Source organism: Gossypium arboreum, chromosome 7 (genome assembly GCF_025698485.1).
Source record: "Gossypium arboreum isolate Shixiya-1 chromosome 7, ASM2569848v2, whole genome shotgun sequence".
Classification (NCBI taxonomy): Eukaryota; Viridiplantae; Streptophyta; class Magnoliopsida; order Malvales; family Malvaceae; genus Gossypium; species Gossypium arboreum.
The window spans coordinates 1,527,041-1,547,074 of NC_069076.1; the positions used below are offsets into that span (position 1 = coordinate 1,527,041).

At 31.5% G+C, this 20,034-nt stretch overlaps 1 protein-coding gene across 3 annotated transcripts; it reads right to left on the minus strand.

The window, feature by feature from the left end:
- Window positions 1-357: 357 nt before the first annotated feature.
- Window positions 358-2,256, minus strand: LOC108482560 (probable RNA-binding protein ARP1). 3 transcript variants are annotated; one of them, XM_053030916.1, is made up of 5 exons: window positions 2,102-2,256; window positions 1,685-1,857; window positions 977-1,233; window positions 849-882; window positions 358-751 (listed from the first exon to the last, which is right to left on the minus strand). In XM_053030916.1, exons 2-5 carry the CDS (start codon window positions 1,844-1,846, stop codon window positions 551-553), a joined length of 654 nt encoding a protein of 217 aa, XP_052886876.1. In that variant the 5' UTR covers window positions 1,847-1,857; window positions 2,102-2,256; the 3' UTR covers window positions 358-550. The 3 variants fall into 3 exon arrangements, with proteins under 3 accessions (XP_052886876.1, XP_017641188.1, XP_017641182.1); XM_017785699.2 differs by having other exon boundaries at window positions 1,964-2,256; XM_017785693.2 differs by having other exon boundaries at window positions 1,685-2,256.
- Between the last annotated feature and the right edge of the window lie 17,778 nt (window positions 2,257-20,034).

Sequence of the window (20,034 nt, forward strand, 5' to 3'; positions counted from 1 at the left end):
AATTTGAAACAAGAAGGGCGGTTGCATTGATTCACGACATTTTCCATGAATCCCGGTAGCTGAATATGCAAAATTTGGATAATAGAGATAAAAAAAATGATGCTAAAAGATGTAAACCCCCAAGAAAGAAGTCAGATTTTTTGACTCTTATAGAGATACGACAGAGACAGATAGACAATAACCTCGTCATAGGTTGCAAAGCCAAGATGACCTGACAAGCTAGCCAACACCCATCTTGCCTTTCTCTTTCATAATTCAGCCCCACTATTGCGGCCTAGATAACAAATTTTTCATTATATCAATAATGGGTAAAAGTCAAGCTTAAGAGGGATTGCATTTTCTACTTCTACACAAAAATTAGGTAACTAACTATGTCTTTTCATTTAACTAGTCTTTGCCATATTGAAGTGTGATTTTTATGAAATAAAAAAAAAGCAAGAAAAAATATAAAAATGAAAAGTGTAAAATCCCTTCCATTTCTTTTCTGCTTTTGGAGAGTATATATTAAGCATAAGCAGTTAACTTGTCTGTTTACGTTCCATTGGCATAATTACAGTGCTGAACTTTGTGCAGAGGAAGCAGCTCCTACTATAGCTTTAACTTCTTCCGCTCTTGCTGGTGCGGCAGCAACTGGAGAGGGTGCCAATGCTCGGTATTTGGGATACTGGGGATAGAGTGGGAAGTAAGTTAAGTAGACTCCAGTTGTGTATTGGGATGCCAAATGTTGCCCTCCATATACATTGTAATAGTTCTGCGTAAACAAAAACAACAATACCAACTAATTTCAAACCATCATCTGTAATGTTTAAACATAAATTGAACTGGTTTAGATAGAATAAGAGACTAACCAATGGATAACTGTTGTGTGTGTAACCCGGATACCTGAATGGTAAAGCGCAAGCAGCCATTTAGAAAAAGAAAAACTAGAGAATAAAATACTAATTCTAGTAAATCATGCTTTGCGGAATGATCTAACCCGTAAGCCGAGTAAGGTAGTCCGTATTGTGGAACGAGTTGACGGTAAAATGCGGGGGTACCAATGCTTGGAGGCGCCATCACTCGAGATGGTGGTGGCGGGCTAATTAAGGGTTGAATACCATGGTTAGATGCAGAAGTTGGAGGATTCTTGTGGCCACCAAAAGCTGCAACATTACAGTTTGCTTTTCTTCCATCAATCACAGGAAATGGATTATAACAAGCCCTAATCGCTGAATCAGCATCCTTGAAAGTTACCTACAACATTGAAAACCAAGTTAAAAAGAATAGAATTTGTTGAGAGGCATATGCTATTTTGGAAATTTTTTTAAAGTAGTCTACAATCGAAAATATTATCCATATTATCCTCGTGGTTGGGGTTTTGTTCCCTAAACTCCACGGAAAGTCGCTCAAGTGCTACTAGATTTGTTTATAAATTTTCTATAAGACTAAGGTTAGTAATTCGAGTTACGATACGTTCAGGTCAAATCTTAATATTTATTCCGAGTTTTATAGTATCAGTCTCCATCAATTGAGGTATTTCTTCTGTAAACCGATTTTCTATGGAAGTTATTACAATATTTTTTATTATTGATAGTTTAAGTCAGATTAAAAGATGATACTTCAAAGATTTTTACCAACGGAATTGATTCTTCTTCAACAAAATTAAAGAGGAAAAGAAAAGAGAGGGGGATAAGTGGGAGCTTACAAAGCCATAACCTTTAGATTTTCCAGTGCTTTTATCATTGATAACAACAGCTTCTAAGATCTCTCCAAACTGCTCAAAATAACGTTTGAGGGTATCTCTTTTAGTTTCCCAAGCCAAACCTCCAACAAAGATCTTGGTGTAAGTGGTGTCACCAACTGCCATCTTATTGAGCCCTGGTTCAGACATGGTATAAGCAGACCAAACAAACAAAGCCAACCCCAAAGAGATTATTATAAAAAAAAAAAAAGAAAAGGAAAGAAGCCAGGCGAGATTCAGCACCTAAAAGCCAAAATATACTGGAAAATGAAGAGACAAAGTGAGAAAGGAGCCGTTGGGTAAGAGAAAAGAAAACATTTATGGAGTGAAAGCAATCACATCAAACCTTCCTCAACTTCTTCATATCCACAGACAACTCACCTTAGATTCCCTAACAAAGATACCCTAAACGAGAAAATGATGATGCCTAAGAAAAATATACCCCAGAGGGGGTTACCTAGGTAGAGAAACAAAATAGGAAAATGCCCTTGTTTTTATTTGGCATGTACTGATAATTAGCTTAACAATTAATTACATGGATCAATAATTTAATGATATGGAAAAGGAATATATGCTTAAACAAATCATAACAAATGAGGAAAGAAGAAAAATGGAGAGTTGGATACAGCAAGGCACGTATTTTTGGACCCACTAAAAGTGTGTATATATATAGTAAGTATGTATATTTGTCAAAATTACGAAAACCAAAAAATCATAAAGTTATTTGTATTTCATTGGAAATTCCCCCTTTCTACTTCTTTTGTGCCCTACTTACATTTTTTTTTAAATATGGCACAATGTATTATATTTCATGAAATTTAGTTTTTTTTTTTTAATTTTCAAAATTTAAGTTAATTTGTTAACACTGTTAATCTTCTTTTTGTTAAATTCGTTACTACGATGTTTTCAAATAAAAAAATACTAATTCAATAACCATGTAATTAAAAAATAATTTTATATTTAACTTGAATTTAACTAAAAAATTAATAATATTAAAAGGACTCAAATTTTAAAATCTAAAATAAATAGACTAAATTCTATGAAATATAAGTACAACACTAAATTTTTAATTTTAAAAGTATAAAAATTGTGGCATATTTTACTAAAAAGATTGCAAGTAGGGGCACAAAAGAAGTAAAAGGAGAATTTCCAATGAAATATAAATAACTTTATTATTATTATTTTCATTTTTGCTTTTGTAAATTTGATATATATACATACTATATATATATACACACTTTTAATGGGTCCAAAAAACGTGCCTTGCTGTATACAACTCTCCATTTTTCTTCTTTCCTCATTTGTTATGATTTGTTTATGCATGTATTCCTTTTCTATATCATTAAATTATTGATTCATGAAATTAATTTATTACCCCACAGTATGTATCTAACATGCATGTGGTAAGTTATATCTATCGGGCAAAATTAGGCGTATATATTGGTTTAAAAAAAATTAGGGATTTAGGTTACTTTTGTTGAAAATTAGTGAAATAAATTGATTATGGAGAAAAAAAAATTAAAAAACGTTGTGTAAGATGCGCTTTCAAGTGACGTGGCATGAGGCAAGGTAAAAATGTGCCCTATAAGATGCGTTTTAAGGTGACATGGAGGAGAGAGGGTGAAAACACATCGCATGTTTTTGTCATGTGGTGTTGCCCTGTCCTAAGGTCTGATTATATATATATATATATATATATAAACAATTAGATTTTCAACTGTTAGAAAATTACAACAGTTGATTTCCTAACCGTTGGCGACCAACGGCTAGTTGACCAACAATTTTTTTTCTCCAACGGTCATTTTTTTTCCTATATATACCTTACCTATTTTTAATTTTTTATTCAATCCTATTCTCTCAATTCTATTAATATATTCTCTCAATTCTCTTATTCTCAAATTTTTTCATTCAATTTGTCTCAAATTCAATTTCTCTTAATTTTCTATTTTATAATCTTTTTATTTTCATAACTTTAAAATTTTTTAAATGTCAATACCTCTAATTCGTTTGGATCATAAACACATTTTCGACATCCAATTATATATGATAAGAAATTATTATTATATTTTTTATTTGAATTAATATAATTATTGAGTTGTTAATATATATTTTTTAATTTTTTATGTTTACATAATCAAGACGAAGATTGGTTTATTGATACATATGTACACATTTTAAGTGCGAGAGTACCACGTGTTATTGAACAACACTTGGGAGAGGCGGAATTCTTGCACGTGTCCCGTATGCTCGGCGGGGCTAAATTGGAGCCCACACTTATCAGTGCTTTGCTGCAAAGATGGAGACCTGAGGCACACACATTTCATCCTCCATATGGTGAGTTTAAGATTACACTCAAGGATATGACATTATAACTCGGTTTACTAGTTGATGGCTAGTCGTTATGGGGTAGTGCGTGTTAGTGACTGGAGCACAATTTGCCACCAACTATCACGCAAGGTGTCAGACAAGTTTAGTGGAAGTCGGATAGAAATGAAATGGCTAGAAGATAATTTCTCACATTTCGACAACTCTTTTAATGTGATTGAAAGACAACAACTCGCTTGAGCATTCATACTAAAGTTGATCAAGGGTTTTCTAATGTCAAATAACTCTCGAAATCTGGTACATTAAAGGTGGCTCCTACAACTAATCGACTTAAAATATGTCGAGCGACTCAATTGGGGATCAATTGTCATGGCTACATTATACCGAGAGATGTGTCGGGGAATTGAAGCACATAAAATTAAAATCGATGGTTGTATACTTCTTCTTCAGTCATGGTCATGGTATTGCATACTATTTTTACTCCCCCGAGTAAACTTCCCTTATCAATTCTCACTAGTAATAACTTAAGATAATAACTTAAGATTCATTTAATAATATAGTTATCATATTATTATTTTCATTATTATATTTTTGGGATAACATATTATTTGAATAAGTGGAACAGTGATGCGAGTCATGTGGGTATCCCAAATGAGCTTGAAGAAAATCTGGTTATTGTTAGATCAACAGTCAGAAACCGAGGTTAGTTTTTGATTTTTTCAATTATATAATAATTAAGTAAGGGTTTGAAATTTAATATTAGGTACGTAATAAAATTTATAATTTTGTACTGTAGTTTGAATGGATGCCACACTTTGATATGAGAATTCAAGAATACATCTCAGCCGAACTTTTGATGAATCGCAATGCCTAGTACGGGAAAGTGCCATTGATAGTTTTTGCAACGGTTGAGATGCATGAATCTGATTGAGTGATGCGCTAGTTTGGGTTTTTGCAAAATATTATGCCCTCACCCTAGGAGCTCGATGAATTTCACTAGATTGACTTGCGAGGGAGAACTAATAAAGATTGGCCTAAATTCAATGGCAAGTATATTTACATCTAGGAACATAGGTGCGATTTCATACCTATGCACGAACCAATTGTTCGATCGAATTTGGTGACATCTTCGTATTACATGACATGATTTAGACTTTATAGTAAGTCATATCTATTGTCGGAGGAGGAAAGGAGTAGAAAAATTCGTTGTAGAAGGTCAACACGACCATACATGAGGCACTTTCATTTTGGTCACCAAAATAAAAGAAAAAAAAACTTGCAATTTGGTCATCGTTGCTAAATAAATTTTCCATTTTAGTCACCCAAACATTAAATCTTCAACGACTATTGACTGTGCACACAACATAATCATTTTTGACCATTTTTCTGACCCACTATTGTTGATAATCTTCCCCTCCATGCCCCCTGCTTACACCATTTTTGATTTCCTCATACTTTCTGCTTGAAATAAAAAGTCAATAATGTAAGTACAAACCGATTTACAATAAATTCAAACAAAAAAAAAACAACCTCAAATATCAAAGAAATCATTAACCTACGAGGCAATGACCGTAATGAACCGAAAGTTACGGTATCAAAAATTAAGTCTTGAGTACTGTTTCCATGAAATTAATTCATGAATATTTATTAGAAATATTTATGAATTATAGTTGAATGGTTATTTAGTGTTTAATTAAGTGAAGTAGCTTGAATTTAGTTTAAAGGACTAAATTGCATACGGTATAAAAGTTTAATTATAGATTAAAGATTAGTAAAGGGACTAATCTAGCAATTAGACCCTAAGTGCCATTTGTGTGAATGTATGATATAACATGTGTAATAGTTGGTAAAGATATTAAATGTGTTAAAGTAGTTTTTCTTATAGATTAAGTTATTTTATTAGAATAATATTATATTATTAATATTATTATATTGAATATAGATTTATGAGTAAGTTAAAAAGAAAGAAAGAAAGAAAGAAAGATAGAAAGAGTTACAGAGAGCAAACGTGAGAAAGAAAGAAAGAAAGAAAGAAAGAAAGAAAAAGAAAAGGGAAATTTGAGGATTAAGGCCCTAAAGCTTGATTGGTAAGATGTTTTAGCTTATTTTCTTATAATTTTTATGTTTATGGATGCCTAATTCAAAGTTCTACAGTATGAGATTAAAATGAAGAAAAATAGAAAATTTTTAGATATTGATTTAGTTGAATAAATTGAGGTTTTATGGGTTAAATTGATAGAAATTGAAGTTAGAAGTGAAAATTGAGTGATTTATTAAAAGAATTCTAAGTTAGGTTTAAATAGGGGTTAAGTTGAATAGAGCTCAAAATTTATGTTTTATAATGAATTTTATGAGTTAGAAATTGTTAATGAGTTGATTAAAAGAGAATATGAAGCTTAAGTTAAAGAAAAAGATTAGTAATGGAAAAAGGACGAAATTGGAATTTTTGTAAAAGTTTGATAGAAAGTGAAAATGTGTTTTATGAATTAGTATATTGATGATTTTTAATTGTATGATTGTTAGTAGCAAACGTAGCACGGATCGTCATCAAAGAAGGAAAAGAGAAAGTGAACGAAGATATCGATTAAATTCGATAAATAGTGGTTTGTATTTCTATAAACCGAGCTTAATCGTTATTGCTATATTTGATATTTATATTGTATGAAAATGTGAATGAGGTAAGTATTTTTACCATATTGAAATGAATGTGATTTTGAATACCCTATTAACGATGTCGGGCTAGTCGGATATAGTTGACATGTCATAAGAATTGGAAGTATTGGGATATTCCGACATTGAGTTGATGAGACACTATGTGTCGACTCTCATTAAAGTTCGGATTTGTTCGATGAAGCACTATGTGCTTATCCCGAGTGTGGGTTGGATCCGTGTATCCGTCGATGTCCGAAAGTTATGTTAATAAGGGTAAATAAAATAAAGATTAATAAAGTCTTGATTGATATTGAATAATAGCAATAATGTGTTTGAATTACCATGTTTTAAAGTTGATTAAGCTATTGTTTATAGAAATACCATCGAGAGTATTCTCAGCAGACGGTTTGTTTCGTCATGCAGCTAGGTACAAAAGTATAAGGACTCAACATACAAGCCGATCCCGAACTCAAATTGGTGAAGTTTCTATCTTTTGGAAAATGGCATTGTACCTAGGATGTCTTTTGGTCATTTTGAAAGTATCTAAGTTGTTAAGTGATATTTTGGTATGTTTTGTAAATGTTACCAAAACCTTAAGTATGGTATGTTTTGATATGTTAGTGAAGAGTAATAAGAGGAAGTGTTGGTAAATATTGTAGAGAGAAGAAATGAAGATGTTATAAACTTAGTTATCAACATTTTATACTAAAACAGATTTGGACGATGAATAAAGAGTCCAACTTTGAAAATATACCAAAAATAGTATAAAGCGAATTAGATGATGAATAAAATAATTGAAGCTTAATGAATCTATTTTCATATGGAAGAAACAAAATAGGTAAAAGAGTTGTATTTTATGAGATATTTACGTTTTGGTGAAACAGGGTTAGAGCAATTTTTGGATTCCCTATTTTGAATTTAGAAATTCACCATAAATTGTGTATTAAGAATTAGGACTCAAACTTTATTTGTATGGATTCCTTATTGATTCTATTTTTAATTGAAACAAATGGCATAGTCATTGGATTTCTGTACAGGAAGAAATTTGATTCGTAGTGCACAAGGGTCAAAGTAGCCGAACCCTGAAACAGGGGAGACTTTTTCTAATAAACTGTACTAATTGGCCTGACCAAAAATTCTAGGAAAAAGTTAGTAAGTAGATATATGAGTCTAGTTTCAGGGAAAATTTACGGAATTGGATTTCGAGTTTCGTAACTTGAGATATGATTTTTTTAGCTACCGTGACGCAAATGGATAGTTTACTACGAAAACTGTTTAAGTGCTAAGATAAGTTTTGTAATGTCTCCTGCTTGACTCCGGCAACGGTCTCGGGTAGGGGGACGTTACAATGACTATTGAAGATACACCTAATAGTTGAAGCCTTTGCCTATTGAGAGCATTTAAAGCATTTGAAACAAGGTTGTATTCCTCTTCAACTTCCACTACCCCCTAATATTCATACTAACATCCTTCTACACCTTCTTAACATAATCAAGTAAAATTTTTCTCTTTGGATTGATCTATTGTAATTTGATACATCAAATTAGACTCTCTCGAATTCTTGATGAGTTTGTTTTCAAGCACTTTAAGACTCTTTTTTGTAATATTTTTTGATTTTTAGTTTTAGTATTAATAATTTTTGTTCTTTCATTTTAATCCTTTTGAGACCCAAATTGGCAAAATGGTGCCATTAGGAGTCTAACGGCATGTTTGAGTTTGTGCAGAGAGACAACTATGACCAAACCTTGAGGAAAAATGCACCTAATGTGGGTGTCGCAACATTGAGCCTTCATTAACTTACGAGAGAAAAACTTCAATGAGAAATCAACCTAGAGCAATCTGCTGAGAATGTCACGACACTAGGTGTATTGTGTTGTAACACCAAGCCCAAGGTCGCGACATCAAGAAAACCAAAATCCAACATTATGCCATTATTAAGGATGTTGCGAAACCAAATCCTGGGTATCATGACACTGAAGTCTAACAAGGTGAAAAATATTGCAGGTGTAATTTTGTGTCCAACACCAACTTAAGTCAACTCATACACTCTAATGGTATCTTTTTGTCAAACTTTAGGGTTGTAATTTGGTTGTATTAAAGGCACGTTAGATGTCAAACATAAAAGACTCAACTTTTATCATATTTTTAGCTTTTCTTTTATTCTCTTTATAACACCTCGTTACTTAAACTGATCACCAAGTCTGAGTTACATGGTGCCACATTCGTTGTCGAAGCAATTACAATCAAGAATATTTAATTCAAAGTCATTAAACGTTTAAATATAAGAAATCATGCGTATTAAATTGTACATGATCATTTTTGGGTCTTATACGAGCTTACAAAAGCTTTTTCGTTAACATAGGGTCGAAATCGATCAAATTGTAAAGATTACAAAATTTTGAGTTGATGTTGTGCTTGGAAGTTTCCTCGTCATGACGTGACTCTCTGACTTAGGTTTATTGTGTCATCGAGGCTACATTGTTGCAATGTGAACCCTGAGCTGTTTCTCGTTGGAACATTGGGGGTATGTATTGGGAAATGTGCCCATATTATAGTAACATGTAACTATTTTTTATTTATTTGAACGATAAATAAATAAATAAATTTAATTTCGCATTTCATTATTAGGTATTTTATATTTTACATGCATAGCAAAATTGTGGCAAACAAATATTAGCTCATTGATTGTCTAAGTTCAAATTGAAGATAACTGGCATTGTAAAAATGTTTACATTGTGAGAAAGATAACTTACTTCAGTAGATAATCTAAATGAGTCAGTAATCCCATAAAAGAATCAAAGTGAGCATTTGATTCAAATACTGAGAAGGATTATTATGTCATCTACATTTCCAATTGGGGAAATGACTAGTCTTGGCTATCGGAACAGTTGACTCCATAAGTAGAGACATAGATGTATTCATTGGTAGAATGATGTATTGAACTGGAACCAAGATGAATTAATTCTGAATCCGTTTGTTAATTAATTCACTTGTGATGTTAAGGGTGTGATTTACCTAAATCCTGAGTTAGTCACTAATCATACGTATGCAACTCATGTGCTTTGATATAAGTGAAGGCTTATGCTCTAAAGATGATCAAGCCCATAGCCAGTATGTTGGGTAAATGACTTGTGTATGGCATGACTTTACTAGCAACAATGGAATTCATAACTTAATTAAATAGTGTGGATTGATATCCTCTCGTTGACATTGTGTGCATTGATAAATATGGAATGTGACCACGGGTTGCTTATTCTGGAACGAGCAATTGATCACAGTCATTTGTTGATAGTGATCATATTAAACATTAAGAAGACACAATAGTGACAATGAGATAAAATAAGATTGTATTGAGTGAACAGATTTAACTCAAAGGAATCAATGATATCATATGAGGGTAACACATACATGACGAGGTCATTGGACAATATAGTTAGATGAATTATTTTCGTAAAGAGTATACAATGAGTTTTCAATCATGGTACTTATTATGGACTGACTCCATGATTAAGTAATTGCGAATTATCAGAATAATGCTTCTGGACATAATTGTAATTACTAGAGCCGAATTGTATATGTCTGATTGGTCCCTCTGCTAGCTCAACAAAAGCTCGATCGGATTGCATTTGAATTAGAAGAAAATTTTATGACTTTGGAAATAATATAATTAAGTCAATTTATTTGATGTGTAATTAAATTAGGTTTTCGTGAGAATTGTTTAATTAAAAAATTTGATTAAAGAATTTTCTTAAAAATTAATTTGAAAACTCTAAGTGATTTTTAGGAAAATTAATTTTGATCAAGTAAAATTAAATTAATCAAATTAATTAATATTAATACGATATTTTTGGAAATTAATTTTCAAGTCAAACAATGACCCAAAAGGTAATTGAACTTGAAAATTAGACCTAAGATCGTAGATTGGGCCCGAGAGCCTAAAACCGAGACCAAGACCTAAAAATTAGTCGAACCGGGTCCGATATGTGAAATCGGGTCCATAGTCCAACCATTGGCTAGATTGGACCGGTTGGGTTGTCATTGACTCGGACTGAACCAGCAGCAGCCGACGGTAGCGAGAAAATTCTAGAGTTATATAAAAAGAGTCTTGAGTTATTATTTCATACACACTTGAATTCAAGAGCAAGTTGTAGAGAAAAAATTCTTAAAAGAAATTATTTTAATAAATTTCTACAGTTATTTTTCATATTTACAACTTGACCCAAAAATTTAGAGAAATTGCAAAATTATCCAACCAGTAATTTTTGTGAAAAATTTCTTATTTAAAGCGACAGTCGATAGGCGTAAGCTTGAGGATAGCGGAGAAGACTACTTGGTCGAAGTATTCATCCTAGACAAATCGAAATGGTACAATTTTGATTAAGTATTTATTTCTTTAGATATCACAACCAAACTGTAGTTTTGAAAAAAAAATTAAAACTCTGGTTTTTCCCTAAATTTATTTTTCACTGCATTTTTCAAACCCGATTTTCCAACAAACAGTTTGTTCGAAGACCTCAAAAGTTTCAGAAAGAGACCAAATCGTGAATGACAGCAAAGTCTGGTTTAGTACAGGGAGCACCAAGGAAAAATTTTAATAAGCCAAAGTCTGGAGTATCAGCCCAAGTATATGTAATAAAAGCAAAGGAGGATGCTAATCTGCCAGAAGTTATAATGAGTAAATTTTATTTTCTCGAAAATAGTTTTTATGCTTTGATAGATCCAAGATCCACTCATTCATATATCTGTACTAAGGTTGTAGAGGGTTTATGTCTTGAAGTGTTATATTCTAAAATGAATGTATTAGTAACTAATCCACTAGGTCAGAGTACTGTAGTGAATAAAATGATAAAGAGTTGCCTGTTGGTGTTTGGTGAGCACACATTTTTGGCAGACTTGTTGTTAATGAGTTTTCATAAATCCGATGCCATTTTGGGATTGGATTGGTTGACTCAACATAATGCTATGGTTGACTATCTTGCTAGAGGTGTACATCTGGTAACTGGTAATGTAGGGAAGTATTGATGCTCGTCGTATAGAATGGTTTGGAAAACATAAGAATTTCTGTTGTATCCGTCAGAAAGTTGATTGTTAAGGGCGAATGTGCTTATTTGACATACATAATGGATTTATCTAAGTCAAGAAAGGAAGTTAGTCAAGTTCCCTCGGGTAAGTTGTATCATTTGGAGGTACTAGAGTGGAAGTGGGATAGAATCACCATGGGTTTTGTGTCAGGGCTACCTCTTAGTCCTTCAAAGAGAAAATTGGTTCGGGTAATAGTAGATTGGCTTACAAAGTCAGTTCATTTTCTACCAGTGAACATTACTTATTCTCTAGAGAAGTTAGCTGAGCTTTATTTTTTTGAGATAGTACACTTGCATGGAATCCTATTTTTCATCATTTTAGATAGAGATCTAAGATTTACTTTAAGATTCTGGAAGCAACTATAAGGATTATTGGGAACAAAGTTGCAATTCAGTACTAGATTTCATCATCAGGTAGATGGTCAATTTGAAAGAGTTATTCAAGTTCTGGAGGATATGTTAAGAAGTTGTGTAATTGATTTTGGGATGAATTGGGAAATGTGTTTGCCTCTATTTGAATTTCTATACAACAATAGTTATCATGCAAGTTTAAAAATGTCTCCATTTGAAGCTCTGTATAGTAGAAAGTGTAGAACACCCACATGTTGGATTGAGTTCAGTGAAAGAAAATTAGTAAGTCTTGAATTAGTGCATGAAATAGAAGATAAAATCACTATCATTCGTAGTCATTTGAATGTTGCACATGATCATCAAAAAGCCTATGCTGATCTGAAGATGAAAGATATTTTTTTTTGAAGTTGAGGATAAAGTGTTCTTAAAGGTCTCCCATTGGAAGAAGATTATCAGATATGGTCAAAAAGAAAAATGGAGTCCACGATTTGTAGGGCCATATGAAGTATTAGAATAAGTTGGACCAGTGGCATATAGATTGACTTTGCCTCCAGAGTTGTAAAAAATTCACAATATGTTTTATGTGCCTATGCTTAGAAGATATAGATCAATTTAGATCATATTGTGCAGATTGAAGAATTAGAGGTATAACCAAATCTGTATCATGAAGAAGAGCCTATTCGTGTTTTGGTAAGAGAGGTAAAAGAGCTAAGAAATAAGAGGATTCCATTATTGAAAGTATTGTGGAGAAATCATAATATAGAAGAAGCTACTTGGAAAGAGAAAATGTAATGAAAAAGCAGTATCCTCAGTTATTTACATGTATGAATTTCAGGGATGAATTTTTCTCAGTGAGAGAGAATTGTAACAACCCGCCCGACGAAATCTCTGTATTTGGTTACTGTTGGTGTGTTATTGGTAAAATAAGGATAAATATGAGAAAATAAAGTGTTGTTTTGACTAAGTATAAGATTCGATGTGATGCGCCATTTAGCGAACTCTTTATTTTGGCAGACTCTTATGTAAGTATTTGCTTAACTCAAATGTTTTGGGCAAACTGAATAAGTTTGCAGTTGTTTAGATTTGTTTATTATTTAAGCATGATAATTTGGCTAGTTAAGTTGAGATTTAGTTAAAACAAAACTAGACTACTGTAGATGTTAAGACTTAAATTAAGTTAAGATCACTTAATCACGAGAATCAAGAGAGTTAGTAGAATTATCTGATTTTTCCACTAATCATTGTCTTTGAGCTTAAGTATTTAAGGATATCGATGGTCTTTCTGAACACCTTTACTTTTTCTTCTTCTGGATTTTCTTTGAAAACTCTTCGAAAACTTAAGTTCATAAAACTTCTTTGAAGTAAGGTTTGCAATATTTAGCTAACTCATATGCTAGTATTACCTTACTGGTAATTACCAATGAAATCTAGGTTATTCTTTAAGTCATTTACGTGTTCTTCATTCTATATGCATAAGTGTCAAAATGGTGTGTGAGGAAGGAAACTTCTTGATTCTAGTTTAAGTGTTGTTGATTCTTGCATGCATAATCAGATTTGATAGATTGATAATCTGATGAAGAATTAGTTAGGCTCATAACAGGGTTTGGTAAGGGAGTTGGTCCAAATACGAGTCAAGGTAAAGATTTGTGGGAGAATGCCTCTTATTTTGACCAAATAGTATGCGACGTCTTGACGAGCAACACTTATTTGTCTCGAAAACGTGATGGTTCTTCACATCCCAATGACACATCAAGCCACGTCACGACGTGGCGAAGTGCAGTCCAAGTTTTTTACTTTTCTTCTCTTAGTTAAATTCTATTTTTAGTTTCCCACTTAAACTCTGATTAACCTATAGTTGTTGTAGTCATATATGCTACTAGTTTCAACCTATAAATAGGTTAGTTACTCTAGGATTTACCACAATAGAAATATTTAGATTGAGAGAATCTATTCTTTATTTCGAATGTTTTTTCTTCTGGGGCTTCGAATTTTTCTCTCCATCTTTTTTACTCTTATTTATTATAGTGAAATCTCCTTTTTCTCGTGGTTTTTTATCCTCTTTTGTGGTGTTATTCCAAGTAAAATTTGTGTATTCAATCTTTTTGATTTTATTATATTTACTTGTTTATTGCATACGTTGGTTAATTCTTTACATTTACTAATAAATTGTAGTACACCGAGTAATTTGGGCTTTATCTAAATAAACTGGATAATTTAATAACTATAATATTTAAAATAAAGTAAATAGAATAGTTGAAGCCATGTTTATCATTTTCATTAATAGAAAGTAACGGACTACAACAATGCAATTGTGAAAAACTCTATAGAATTGTCTACACAATTAAAGCAACTACACACCTAAATAGGAACACAAAACTAAACCGATTAAAGCAAACAAAATACCAATTAAAAGAACAAACCAATTCAAACTAGAACAAGACCGACAAAAGGCAGTAGAAAAGGTTATGCTTTCGCCATGCTTAAAACATATTAGGTTCCAACAAAAGGCAGGAGAAAAGTCAGAAACATTAAAATTCCTTAAACTTTACAACCTACAAATAATTCAATAGAAAGAATAACATAATCAACAGAGAAAAGTAGGGGGGATTTGGTGACCTAGTGGTAGTGGACGCTGGACAATGGTGAGTGTTTCGAGCTATCAGGTTAGGGCGTTACTCGAAGGTGATGGTGACCAAAAGGTGTGACTGAAGGTGAACTCAAAGGTGATGGTTAGGGCATCAGTACGTTAGGTTTCGGTGGTGACTGGTGGTTTTCGATGGTAGGGATTTTGAGAGATTTCAAAGGATTTTTTATTTAGGGAAATGAGATTACTGATTAGGGATTTAGGGTTACTAAGATAAAAATTTAAGATGATTTTTAATTTAGGGATTCTGTATAGTTTAAGTTTAAATCAAAGGGTGGATGTCAGTGTTATTTTTTGTTTTTAGGATGTTTAGGTTTTTTTTATTAAATTATTTTTAGTTTTTAGGATTGTGTTGGGTTTGTAAATTACATTGGATTGGGTTTATATTGAGTAGGACTTAGGAGTTCTGGGGTGGGTCAATGGTTGGGCCTTGGGTAGGTAGTGGGTGGTGGGCTAAGCCTAATACATATAATATATAAATATTAATTATTAAGTTCGGTTAATTACCCGATCTTGAACCAAATTAACCAATAATTGAACTTGCAAACAATCATCAATCGACCTCCAATTGAATTAGATCGGTTAATCGACCGATTAATCAAATTAGTTTGGTTCGGTCGGTTAATGTGATTTTAATTGAAATTTGAACACCCCTATATAGAGTGACTAATAGGGGGTAGTTTACCCTATTTCTTTTAACATTATATATTTTTTTTGAAAGTAACATTATATTATATTTTAGGCATAATGACTTTTCTGGCCCTCCAACTTTACAAAAAAAGTCATTTTAGTTCTCCATTTAATTTTTCGCTTTTCCCCCCTTAAACTTGGATTTTTTGTCAAATAACTCCAAAATAGATTAAAGAAAGTTAACATTTGTTAACTTTATTGACGTGACATAGGCGTGGATTGCCACTTGGCATGTTAACATTTAATTAATAGTGTTAACAGTTGAACCTAAATTTTAAAATATGAAAAGTAGAGAAATTAAATTCTTAGAATAAAAATATAAGAATTAACAAATAGTAGAAAAACTTATGACATATTTTAATCATTTTGAAAAACAATAAATTTGAGTTTGCAAATAATGTTAAGTAGTATATCAAATATATTTTATAACTTAAAATTAGTCTATTTATTATGAGAAGTTGCTAATTTCGTTTATTATCAAATTATAAAAGATCATATTTTTGATATATTGAGCTTTAGTTGAAGGTTTTGGCATAGCATAAGTCAATATCAGCCGACTGTTGGTGTTTGCTATAAAGTTTTCTGTTTATATAATACTAATGAATTTAAGTTTATATTCTATACTAATTATTTGAATATTTTTACTATAATTTAAAGGTTAAATTATTAAAATATTTATGTTTAAAATATTACGTTTTAGTTACTTAAGTTATCACGTTGTAACATTTTAGTCATTGAGCCGTTAATTTTCGTTAACAGTGTAATGGTAAGGTGATATGGCATGTTAAATAATCATTTCAAACAAAAAATTTAGGTTAATTTATACAAACGATCCCCACACTTTTTCGTTTTGAACCATTTAATTTTTTTCTTTTATATTCTTTTAACTTTCATTCTTTTCCCTTTATTTTCCATCTCTTCTACTTCTCCATCTGTTTTCTTCCTTTATCCATTTCTTTTAATGTAATTTTTCTATGTTTTCCATTTGTTTTCCCCACTTATGCTTGTGGACTAGTTATAGCAAATGGAAAATATATAAAAAAAAAAGAAAAAACTAAGTTAAAAGAAATGAAGAAGGGAGGAAAACAAAGGGAGAAGCAAAAGAGAATGGAAAAAAGAAAAGTTCAAAGAATATAAAAGAAAAAAATTGGTCAAAATGAAAAAAAAATAGAGGGACCAATTGTATAATTTAAGCTAAAATTTAATTTTGAAATAAAGATTTAACGTGCCACGTCAGCTTACTGTTACACCGTTAATAGCAATTAATGGCTCAGTGACTAAAATGTTACAACACGATAACTTAAGTGACTAAAACGTAACATTTCAAACATAAGTTACTAAAATGTAACTTGAGACAAACAAAAGTGACTATTTTAGTAGTTTACCCTAATTTAAATTTCCAGCTTGTGCATACCATCATAAGTCCTTACTATCTGACCAAAGCATTGGTGCGTTTGCCTTAACTTTTGTTGTCAAATATGCTGAAATGAAATCGTACAAGTGACCTGGCATTACCTCAGGAGAGGCTTGAAGAATGGCGTGAGCTTGGCCAAAGTTTCCAACTCGAAGACAGACAGGGGATGTTAGAAACTAAAAATAAAGCTCGACTTTAAAGGAGGAATCAGAAAATAAGAGTAGGATATGTTTTGGAAAAATGAAGTAGCAGAAAAGCAATTAAGATATATAAAACGTAAAATCATAATATTAAATATTGTTAGTCTAATATCAAATTGATCCTTAAAATTGAGTAAAAATTCATTTGCTAATATTGTATATGATACAAATTTTCTTTCTAATGGTGTGTATTGTATAAAAATTGTTTATGAAAATGTGACAAATGACAATTTTTAAGTCTATTGGTGGAATATAAAAAAATTACATAATTAATGTACCAAAACTAATACATATTTAAATTGTTAATATTAAATTATAAATTTATATATAATTTAAAGAACTTATGAATCGGCATTAATATTGTTGCTAGTGCATGAGAATATTGGTTCTAGTGCGCTGAAGTGTATTATCTTTCTATTTTAAAGATTGAGAAAAGACTACGAATAATTTTAAGCATTATATTTATATGTTCTATTTTCTTTCTTTTATTTGCGATACATTACCATTTTCGATATTTTATTTTAACGGTTTAATTAATTATTAAGTAGCGAATGGCGTTGAAATGGATTATATTTACCATAAATTTCCTCATCATCTTTTCCAATCGTCTCTTTAAAACAATTTTGCTTGCCATGTACCTAATTAATATTAGTAAGACAATAAATAAATAATTGAATAAAATAGAATGAATTTAAAAAATAAAAAAGAGAAGACGATCTGTTTCAAGTGCCTGATAGTTTCAGAACCGGAGGGAATCCTTTGATAAAATCCAACACACATCATAATATTGGAACAGACAAAGGGACCGAAACCTTTGATTTTCAACAACTTTTGATATAAAGTCTCAAAGGATGTTGGATCGGAAGATTGTTCAAGTTTGGGGATGTGATCCTCACAAAGATCCCCTTGGGCAAACATTGTAGCAAGTTGAAGAATATGGGCTGCTCTATACCCAACATTTCATTGTTTTATTAGGTACTTATCATGTACCAATGACCATGCTAGCAGCTCTTTCCAGCTTGGAAAATTCCCTATATCATCTGAACACTTGGATCTTTTTCGTTTCAAACGAGCATTGCCATCCAATGCTATTTTTGGCTGAAGCAGGCTGAGAGCCTGATGACCTCTTCCAGCTTCAATATTTTTAATGGATTTAGCATCAAAACTAAATAAAGTAATAGAATGAAGTATTAATTGAAATAACTGAACCTGCAGTTGCAGAGAAGGATGGACTTGACAGCATTTCCGAAAAAGGAAGGGGACCGAAATATTAGACCCAAACCATTCTTCCTCGCCGATGAATGCATTTCTTGACATTCCATCACGTCCCTCTCATCTTTGTTTGATATTCTAAGCATTCTTCCAACTTGTTCCTGTATTCATTTATATATATATGATATAAAAAAAAAACACTTGAGAAAATTGATATACATACCAAAATAACTGCTTCATCGGCAGAGGAGATGGGGGAGTGATGGACTTGTATAAGGAGGAAAGGGAGGTTGAGAGGGTGTGAGATGGTGACGGTAACGGAGCGAGAAGAGTCTACGAGTCGAAGTGGACGGCGAAGGGATCCAAACGTTGGGAGACATAATGAAGAAACCATGATTGCAAACTGCTTTCTCCATGTAGAACCTGCCTGACAACTCCCATAATGCTAATTTCAATTACTCAGAAGAAAAAGCTTCCCTTGAATGATGAGTATGATTTAAGGAAGAATGTAATTGAAATCATTTTATTACGGAATAAGAATTCCGAGAGATGCGTTTTAATGATGGTATATATGAATTATGACTCTTGAGTTCGAATGGACAGTGTGTTTACTTGTGGGTAGTGTAAAAATAGTGACAGCAGTGATATTAGATACTGTAACGATAATATAACGTGAGACAAAAAATAAACTAAACACGCCGTACCGTACCGTACCGTACCACACCACACTTCATCATCCATCTAAACCCACCCTAAAACAAAGTAAATACAATGCGGTAACCATCACTTCAGCTTTAATGTATAACAATTAATACGTACCTATTTTAAAATTTCATATTATTGATAACAATCATTTTTTCATCATTACGTACCAATATTTATTTATTTTTCATATTATCTATAATTATGAATTTTACAATTTATTACCATTATTTAATTATGTTTATTCTAAATTTTCACTTTAGATAAAATCTAATTAAAGGTAATAATTTAAAATAGTAAAGGACAATTTTCATATATCCATTTGTGGTAAATAACGATAACTATAAGTTATATATATACACTAATTTTTTATCTACGTTATACAAGAATTGGATATATATATATATATATATATATATATATATATATATGTAAGTTATTATTGTATAAAATATAAAAAATTAAAAAATTGCAACATATATTGTACACGTAAAAATATAAAAATATCTAAATTATGATCATATATTAATATTATGCGAAAGATGTAATAATTAAAAATATAAAATTTGGGTTAAAGTAATATATCGTACGTAATAAAATAAGGTAAATTATAGGGTTAGTTATTCAACTATTAGCACGTTTCTGTTTTGGTCACGCAATTATGAATGTCGTCAATTTAGCCACTAACGTTTTAGATCATTTCTATTTCAGTCACTCACGTTTTAGATTATTTCTATTTTAATCACTCTCTGTTAAATGGTTAACCTAAGTGATAACGTGACATTTTTTAACTGATATAATAACACATCTAGTCCTCAATACTTATACATTCTATCAATTTGATCCTCAAACACATGTCCCTAAAATCTAATTAAATAAAATTTTATATTAATATTAAATAAAAATAAGTATATTAATATGAAATAAAATACAAAACATTCCTCCCCTCCCCAAACCTTCCTTCCTAATCCCTTAAAAGGTATACTCCAACAATAATCAATTAATAAGAATGTCAACATCGAACCAAGAAGGTTTTTGGGCAT